Here is a 9463-nt window from a genome sequence, read left to right on the forward strand (position 1 = left end):
GTGTACTTTGTGTGTGAGAGTGCACGCTTTAGAGTGTGTGCATGTGGGTGCGTGGCTTGTTTTTGCTTCGTCTCACCGACTGTGCCTGTAGTGTGTTTGATGATGTGTGCACTAGTGTGCATGAGTTGTTTATATGTGGCGTTCCACGGCGGGTGTGCATGCTTGTAGGATGACATTTGGTGAAACGTGGCGGCAAGAGAGGAAACATCTGACTCATAATTGAAGTGCCATGAAAGAAATATGGTCATGAATCTGTATTAGGCTTATGCGCTTGGCTTTAAACCGGCGGCAGGAAAAGCAGGAGGTAGCATGCTCAGACTGACTACCTTCCCACCCCGAAGGCTGATTACAACGCTCAAAAGGATACTCCACAAAAATGACAGAGGAAAACACAACGTATTCAAGGCGAGCAATCCTGATGACAAAATCGATAGGCCACAGCGCTCTCATCTCCATCAAAAAGAGTCTCAGGATGAATGGAGCTGTGCCTCTGTGATTCACCTACAGCAATCATCTCAATGTCCCAGAGGATAAAGGCGCTCCTCTCAGTCACCCTTCTGCTCCTGACATGTGGAGCTCCCTGAGCAGAAAGCTAAGACTGAACCAAATTTTAACAATGGAGCTGAAAATATTTAATATTTTTATGTTGTCAACAAATCCGGTGGGAAAAAAACCTAAACCAAAAATAAATTGATTATGCAAACAATCATAAAGAGTTCAAATCTTTTGGAATGCTGTGAACAGTTATTATCTTACCTGCTGTAGATAGCGATTTGAACAACGTCAATTTGAATAAAACACTACCGTACTTGCCGACGTACACGTCGTACCGCTGTAAAAGTCGCGTCAGTCCAAATATGTTTATTAAAGTGAAAAAAAAAAACCATAAATACGTTGCTTTACCATATAAGTCACATCTTCTATGAGTCACCGTTGACGTGTCATATTTGTTATGCGTCACCACTGACAACCCGGAAATGTGGGCCAGTGTTGTGCCAAAAATCGAATGGCTGCCAAATGGTGGCTGCAGGAGCATGCATGGGAGGACTTTAACAAGAATTGAACAAAATTAACACTTAAAAACAATTATTTGTTTGCTTGACATTATAGTAAAGTTGTGTCTCAGTTGAACTTTTCCTTAATAAATGCACTTTGATGGTCAACTCAGCTGCATTTCACCTGGGTGGTGCGACAAAGGTGGAGCGAGATGAAGGTGGCTTTGTATGGCAAGCCAAGTATCTCATTAATAGCCACTTTACCTATTAATGAAACACTTGGGCTTGCCATTTCAGTTGAGGGCCCTCTAGTGGCTGAAAATGGTAGTGTTCAATGTTTTCCATGTCAGAATGAATGAAATCATCAGATCTCAGCCAAAAATTGGTTTATAAATATGGGAAAAAAAACAAATATGTTGATTAACTGTATAAATCACAGGCATGGTAATTTATGCAAAAAACTGGTTACAGCGAAAAATACGGTAGCTTGTTGATCGACCTGTGCATCTAACAACTAAAGCAAGCAAGTAAATCGCAGACACCTCAGGTCTTACAAATTTCATAGAGATGCATGCAAATGCTATTTTAAAATGTTTACATTCCTTTCAATTTTGCAAATCAGTTAGGGAATTCATTTAGAATATGTTTTGCAAATTTTTACACAAATTTTGTTCATAATAAATTTTTTAATTTTTTATTGTTAAATGTCAGCCACATTATTTGCCTTGTGAGTTTGTGTTTGGGTGTTTGTTATGGCAGTATATATCCCGCTGTATACTAAAGCTAACGATGCACTAGCAGAGCTCTTCAGTACCATCAGCGGACTCCAAAATAAGCACCTGGAGGCTGTTTATGTGGTGGCGGGGGATTTTAACCACATAAGACTGACAACCATTCCACAAAAAATGTACAAGCACATCACCTTTCCTAGATGGGGAAACAACACACTGGACCATGTGTACACTAACATCAGAGATGCATACAAAGCCCCCCGCCTCTTTCATCACATCTCCATCATGTTTGCCCCTGCATACCTCCTCCTGCAGAAACGCACAAGACTCGCACAGAAGACTATCACTGACAGCCCAGTGATGCTGTCTCTATTCTGTAGAACTGCTTCCAGTGCACAGACTGGTGGGAGTTCAGGGAGGTAGCCGTTTGTGAGGACAGGGTGAACCTACTAGAGTACACATCTACTGTCCTGCAGTATGTGGAGAAGTGTTTAGAAGACATCACTGGTATGAGATTCCCAACACTGACTGAATGCAGAGGTCTATCTAATGAAGACTCAGGGTGAAGTGGAAAGAGGTGAGTGCGAGAGTACAATGGGCCAAAGTTGAATATGCTTTCAAGATCCAGGGTCACTGCACCTCCCAGTATCTGCACAGCGTGTGGCGTGGCGTCAAGTGCATCTCAAACTACAACATCAGAGGTGCACAGTGTCTCAATGACCCCTTTCCTGCCTGATGTTCTCAGCAGGTTCTACATCTACCTCAAGGACACCCCGCAGCTCCTCCAAGAAAGTTTTAAGGGACTGTGCTGACCAGCTCTCCAGGGTGCTCACAGACATCCTGAACACTTTGCTTGCAGGCACCTGGTCCCACCTGCTTAAAGACTGGCACCATCATCCCTATCCCCAACACCTCCACAGTGACAATCCTGAATGACTGTTGGCTGGTAGCTCTCACCCCGATAGTCATGAAGTGCTTTGAAAGACCGATCGTGGTTCACATCAAATATGCCATCAGCATCATGGTGGACCAATACCAGCATGGATACAGGAAAAAAAAAAAAACAACTAAACAAACAAAAAAACTGATCTATGCCATCTTCGCTGTGGTGCACACAACTCTCACCCACACGGAGAGCAGGGACTCTTACGTCTGCCTGTTCTTCATGGACTTCACATCAACCTTTAACTCCATCATCCCTTAAAACTGGTCAAAAAGCTGTCCTCCCTTGGACTGAGCTCCTCCCTCTGCAACTGGGTGCTGACTTTCCTGAGAGACAGGCTGCAGTCCGTGAGGCACCACCACACGTCCTAGTCCCCCATCACCCTCGGTATTAGCTCTCTTCAGGGCTGTGTGCTGAGCCCCTTCCTGTTCACCAACACACCAGATGTTAGCCCAGTATTTGTTAAAAATTAGTCACAACCACTTTTTTATGTTTGCTAAGGCTGATTAGCTGATGCTTTAAATCAGGTTTACTCCAGTAGTTTATTAATCTTAGATGCACATTCAGTGGTTAATTTGCCTGCTAGTTTATTAGATATTTAGCTAACAGATACTCATACTGCCTTTAGAGGCAGCAATAAATAATTATTCTGGATTGATTAACAGGAAGTTTGCCACGGCTCACATCACTGATTTACTTATAAATGCCCAAACACTCTTGACTTTTAGGCTTGACCACATCAATAAATATTTAATGACGTATTGCAAATGTTAGAAAAATCCTGTCTGACCATAAGCTCTGATAAGTTCCAGCATTCAGAGTATCGGCATTTGTTTCTTGTTTCATTTATGATGCACCAGCTGTATTCTTTTTTGCTTTAGCAGGTACGGGCACACTGCTATTCAAAGTAAAATGTGCTCAGTCATGCTGCTGCCATCATGTCTCACTGGTGAAATAACTTCCATCACATCAAAACGTCTTTAAACTGCTTGACAGGAATATTTACAGTAGCTCTTCAACTGGAAACAGTTTGATTTTGGTGTGAAAGTCCAGGATAATGCAGAGAAGTCAGGAAATATTTTCCAAGAATTTACATTTTTATAAGATTTGCTAACTGTTAGCTTAAAATAATAACACCAACCAGCTTTTGTAATGTTTTAGCAGCTGGCAACAAGTTAGATAAAATGTAAAGCAATTTGTCATGAAACACAACAAGAATGTTTCATTTTCTACCCAAATTCATTATCTGTTCACTCTAATTTAAAAAAAAAATAAAATAAAAAAATACGTGTTGAGGAAATTCAGTACATTCCAGAGAATGAATGATGAAGGTTCAGAGCTTGGGTTGTTCACAAACTCCATGTCGTGTCCGACAAAAAGAGGATTTGGTTGTGTGAGTCAATCTGCAATCAACTCCAACTCCTTCTCTCCCATCTCTCTAGCATCACGCCCATCTCATTCGTTTTTCAACTTCATTACAATTTCTTCATTTATTCCAAATCCTAAACACCACAACAAACCCACATCCAGCAGACTCAATGACTTTGATGGTGATACTTGAGCACTAACACACTGCATGCTCGCATCACATCAACAAGGTCTTAAAAAAACAGTCCATTTTCACAGTCCTGCTTGTGTTTTTCCACTCTGACTCATTTAGAGTGCATGCAGCAATAAGGAGTGCTCATTACACCTAGGCGCCCTTTAAAGATGCCCCAGAAAAATGTCCTTGATGGGGGAAGAGAAAAAGATAAGAGAAAAATGTGCTTACCGAGGACTCCAACGCGATAGTTGAGCGTGATAACGATGACGTTCCCATAGCTGGCCAGGACGCTTCCGTCAATCATGTTGCCCGTCCCCTCCATATAGGACCCTCCATGGATGTAGACCATCACAGGCTTGGCACCGGTGTCTCGTATGTCTGCAAGAGCGGCCATCATTAACACATTCACATTGTCGTCCACCCACTCTGATCAAGGGTCAGCTCAGATTGAAAGCAGCATTTACAGCACAAAGAGGCCACAAACAGACGATCTCCCTCCCAGATACCAGCTGGAATCACACACAGCCTGCCGGCCCGCTAATGGAAATGAACGTAATATTCGATCATATCTGCTCTATGAGAAACAAATTAGCGTCTACTCGAGTTAAACTCTATTACAGTAATTGGCCATCTTAGCTAAAAAAAACTGTGGCTGGTCATTTGTGTCATGCACACCACAATATTAGGTTCGGTTCTGGTCGTGCGTTGTCTTCCAGGGAGCAGAGCCACTTCCTAATATAGACATGCACGAAGCCATTAGGAAGAATAAAGAGAGAGGTACTCTGACACATCTTCTAAACAAGGAGGAGGCTAATCTGCCTTGACAGTGATGGGGGGAAAACGCACTAGCTAATTAAACAACCCTACCTTGTGCCTCCTTCTTTTACACAGGCCTATTGTGCTACAGCAATTTATTTGCAGAGTTCTGCTCGGGGAAAAAATGCTGGCAGTTAAGGGTCTGTTTCAATTTTCATGAAAGAAAAATATTGTTGTTTATTTTACCCCCAAAGCAGGATTTGATACCCAGCTGGGGCAACTCTCCAGCCAGATAAAGCACATCCAGCAGCACAGGGAAGAAAAAAGCTTCTGTCTGAGGAATATACTGAATTACTGACTGGCGAACTCAAGCTGGGAGACAAGACAAAAAACTCTCTCATTTTCACTCCCTGCCCCCACCCACCCCCCCACACACACTTTCTGTGCTTCTCGCCTCACCCTTTCCCTTTTCCACTTTGTATCGCTTTCACTCAGAGACTATCCCGTCTCTCTATCTACGTCTCCCCTGCCTGTCCCTCGATCTCTGTCCAACACCCCCTCTTTTTTTGTGCCAAGTGGTGAGAATAAGATGGGGGTATAGGAGGACAAAGAGTGAGAAAGTAAAAGACTCAAAGACAGGAAGGAGGGGGAAAATAATTTTAAAAAGCAAAGAAAGCAATGAGTCAGATCTAAAAGGGGGGCATTGTATTCTGGTTGCTATGGTGATTGAGAGCCCAAATTCAAAATTCTCAAGAACAGCTAATAACAACATCCTGCACAGGCTGGATCGATTTTCAGGCACTCTGCATGATCATGCATCCCACCATATTCACATGCTTAGCACAGAGGACAACTAAAAATAAATAAATACATAAAAATATGCTTTATATAGTTTCTACAGAAATACATTGTTTTCTATAATCTCCATTTTAGGGCTCAGGCTCAAACACTTCATTATTTCTCTGGTTATTCACAGCTCTGTTAGGTTTAAATGCAAAGCAGTAACTTGTGTACAATGTGGACTTATTTATGGCTTCCTTTATCTCGCTGGTATCTGAGAAGGCTACACGGAGAAATGTGATTTATAGCTGACAACTTCTCTAGACACACACTTATCTCAGACAAGAGGAGGATGGGGAGGAGGGGAGGGATGCAGCGGGTGAGAAAGCATGAAAAGTACAGTTGGAGAGGAGAGCGATGGAGGAAGAGGTCGGGGGAAGCGAAGTGGGGCGCACAAAGCTATTCAAACAACTGGGGCCACAGATACAAAAAGAAAGGATGGCGGAGAAGGGGGGAGAAACAGGGGGTGGGGGCAAAAATACGAAAAAAGAAGAAGAGATTAGTCATGTCAATGTTATCAGTCACCTCTTTTGTTGATTCACATTGTGTTGCCATGACAACAGTTAAATCCCTTTTGGAAGAGCAATTCAAAGCATTGAAGCTCCACTTGTTCTAATCTATTTATTGAGTTGGCCTAATGTGGAAGGTGTCAACCCAGATATGATATACAGTTCTCACTGACACTTAGTCTGTGTGCACAGGAAGGTGTGTATGCAACAGATTGCAATAGCGCTGGTCAGGGTTAATAAAAATAGCTCCATGTTATGTCAGCAAGTACCCGGATGTCAGGCAAACAGAACTTTGAGAACAATTAGTGCTGTAGACATGGCAAAAAATGGCATCTAAGAAGGATTGTTGCAATGGAACTTGCAACAGTGATGTGGGATATGCTGACAAGCCTCACACGTAAGGTATTGGATAAGGTATCGTGGGATTTGACTGTGGCTGAGTTGGTTTTGACCAAACAAGAATACTTACGTCCATTCAAAACACTTCATTGTAGGTAACGGACCAACAGAGGAGCACCCTGATCCCATACGAGTGACTGCAGTCCCTGAATAGGTATGTGGACCTATCCATTATGTTTCACCTGCTCTTTCATTTCATGTCAGACACTAACAGGAGAACAGAACGTCCTTTTCAGCCTCCTGTGCTAATTTGTCTCTTTAGGCACTTAATCCAACTAATGTTTGTAATTGAACACAAATCATATGAGGTTACGTGGCAGGATAATGTTATTTAAAAAATCCCAGAGATCCTAAAACATATCCTCACCATTCTGGCATTCTCTACCTGGAGTAGTGAAAAAAAAAATGTCTAAAAGTGGTTTATGGCTAAAACTGGCAAAACAATGGCGAAAAAATAAATTTCCTTTTTGTTTCCAAGCTAAAAATTGATTGTGGTGAAACTCGGAACTTATCAAATGTTAAAATACATTAAAATTTTGAAAAAATAAAATAAAAACAACAACAGAAGAATGTCTTGATACATGCTCAATAATCCAGATAGATAAATCTAAAAAGGTTGTGTCAGATCTGACTCAAACTTGAGAGAGTAAAAGAGCTTATAGCTAATCGTTAACAGTGGCTAACACGTAAAATAAAAGAAGCGTCTGGTAAATCCATTCTTTGTTTTGCCACCAATACATGGCGAATTGGCGTGGCGTTCATCCTTCACAAAATCTTCTGTCATCTGTAGCTACTCTTTTTCATCGAGGCAAAAGTATACAAATCAGCAAAAACACCGGGAACACATCTCTTTTTATCAATGTGTCCCGGTTGAGTCACTTGCACTGTAATTTGTAGTCAATGCTTGAGCTGTGTATTGCTGTATCCTTCAATATATTCCAAGTCGATTTTGGAACCGGGAACGTCGTCTTTGTTTAAATTTATATGGACAAAAGCGTTGGAGGTAGCCATTATGCATGCGGTTTGCTGCATTGTTTGCTCGACATCTGGGACTCTGGGGATTCCCCACAATTCTTATCACGTCATCCCTGATCAACACTATTGGATTTTGGTTTGCAGAGGGGGAAAAATTATCTTTTGGATACATTTGCTTCTGGTAAGGCTTGGAGATAATGACATAAGGAGTTTATGTTAACAGATGATCTCTATGTTTTATTGGTTCATGTATTAATTAACTGGTGAATAAGTTGCCTCCTCAAAAAATTAAATAAAGTGAAAAACTTCCTAATTCACTACTTCTTAGGAGCAAACACATCATTATATCAACACATTTACTTATTGTATCAGGGTTCACCAGAGAGCTGTAGTCAAAAAGAAACAGAGAAACATTTATTATCACACAAACTGATATGGTTTCAATTAAAAAAAACATACATGCAAAATATAAAAAATACAAATAGAAACTGCAGTGGAACAAAGAAAATGTGAATGATGACCATGTAGAAAACAGATGTGCAAAGAAGAGCTGATTTTTTTTTTTTCATGTGTACATTAGCAAGTTTTTTCACACGTTTCTCTCAACCAGATAAATGAGATCATGCAGCCATTCTGTGATACCCATTCATCCACTCTTACAAAATATTCTGCTAGCAGCAGATAATAGCACCACAGTGAGGACAATTCATATCAAATTGCAAAAATGCATAAATAAACCGACAAACCTCCGTTTTTCAGCAGGAACAGTAAGAACTACAAATACATCACAGGGTGTGAATTTTAGAAAGAACTAAGGGGCACAACCTTTCAAAGGTGCCTCTGGACTGATTGAAGTGTCAGTGGGAGGCATAACTCAAGCCAATGCTGAGCCTCTAACTGTTGCTGCTGCACGAGAAACCACGCCGGGAGACCTCGAAGCGCTCCTTCTCTTCCACTGCTATCTTATTTTCTCTCCCCACCTTTACCTCCACCTCTTTGCCCTCATGGCTGTTCTCTACGGTGGAAACAGTCAGTCATATATCTGACGCTGAGCGCCCCAGAACTGGCCTTGACACGGCAGAGGAGTGGGACGGGACAAAGCTGAGTGGAGATAAGTGTCGTGGCATTCACTGTGTCAACACTTGGGGAAACACGGTGGCTGTCAGTGGCTATCAATGAGGGCTGGGGTGGGAGGGAAAGGGTGACAATGTCCTGATGTGGTAAGACGTGACATGTACCCTACTGTAGGGCTCTTGTCAGGCCACGCTTCACGCTTCATTCCTGACAAGTCCATTACAAGCTGTGTTCCCATTAAAGAGCTGTATGGGAAATCTGGGCTGGTTTTTGCAAAACAGGCACCTAAATTACAGCAAATCCTTAAGCAACTAGTGTGTCGGCTAGTAATCTGAAAATGATTGAAATTCTGTGTAATGATACTTTTACAGTAATATACATGACTCAGCAGTGTAATTTTTTCCAGGAAAAAAAGAATAAGCCTTGCGTTTTTCTGAAAAATGCAGAAAAATGCATGTGAATTAAATTCCATTCTAGGACTTTTAGTCACAATAATTGGGGGTGCAAAAAAATGCCATTATATTGCAATTGATTTGCAATAAAGTTAATTCCAAACTTCTGAGATCTTACCTTGATATAGAGCTAAGTTCTTAGAAGATTGTCAAGATCACAATAAAAATAAAATTTTAATGTTGGGTTTTAGACCACAGTACACTGGAAAAAGTTTTGCACAGAGTTGTTCATTCAAGCTAAAAACT

The 9463-nt window shown here is 41.4% G+C and overlaps 1 protein-coding gene across 9 annotated transcripts in view; it reads right to left on the reverse strand.

Moving 5' to 3' along the window:
- nlgn3a (neuroligin 3a) overlaps positions 1-9463 on the reverse strand; it is a 154008-nt gene that overhangs the window by 118237 nt on the left and 26308 nt on the right. For 7 of the 9 annotated variants that reach the window (XM_037675363.1, XM_037675360.1, XM_037675361.1 and 4 more), the window contains one exon: positions 4441-4590. In XM_037675363.1, coding sequence (XP_037531291.1) covers positions 4441-4590 — 150 coding nt within the window. Of the gene's footprint in view, positions 1-4440; positions 4591-7083; positions 7096-9463 lie in introns of all 9 variants that reach the window. The other 2 variants (XM_037675366.1, XM_037675359.1) reach the window with 2 other exon arrangements.

Source organism: Nematolebias whitei, chromosome 4 (assembly GCF_014905685.2).
Source record: "Nematolebias whitei isolate Nwh7 chromosome 4, NemWhi1, whole genome shotgun sequence".
NCBI classification, from domain to species: domain Eukaryota; kingdom Metazoa; phylum Chordata; class Actinopteri; order Cyprinodontiformes; family Rivulidae; genus Nematolebias; species Nematolebias whitei.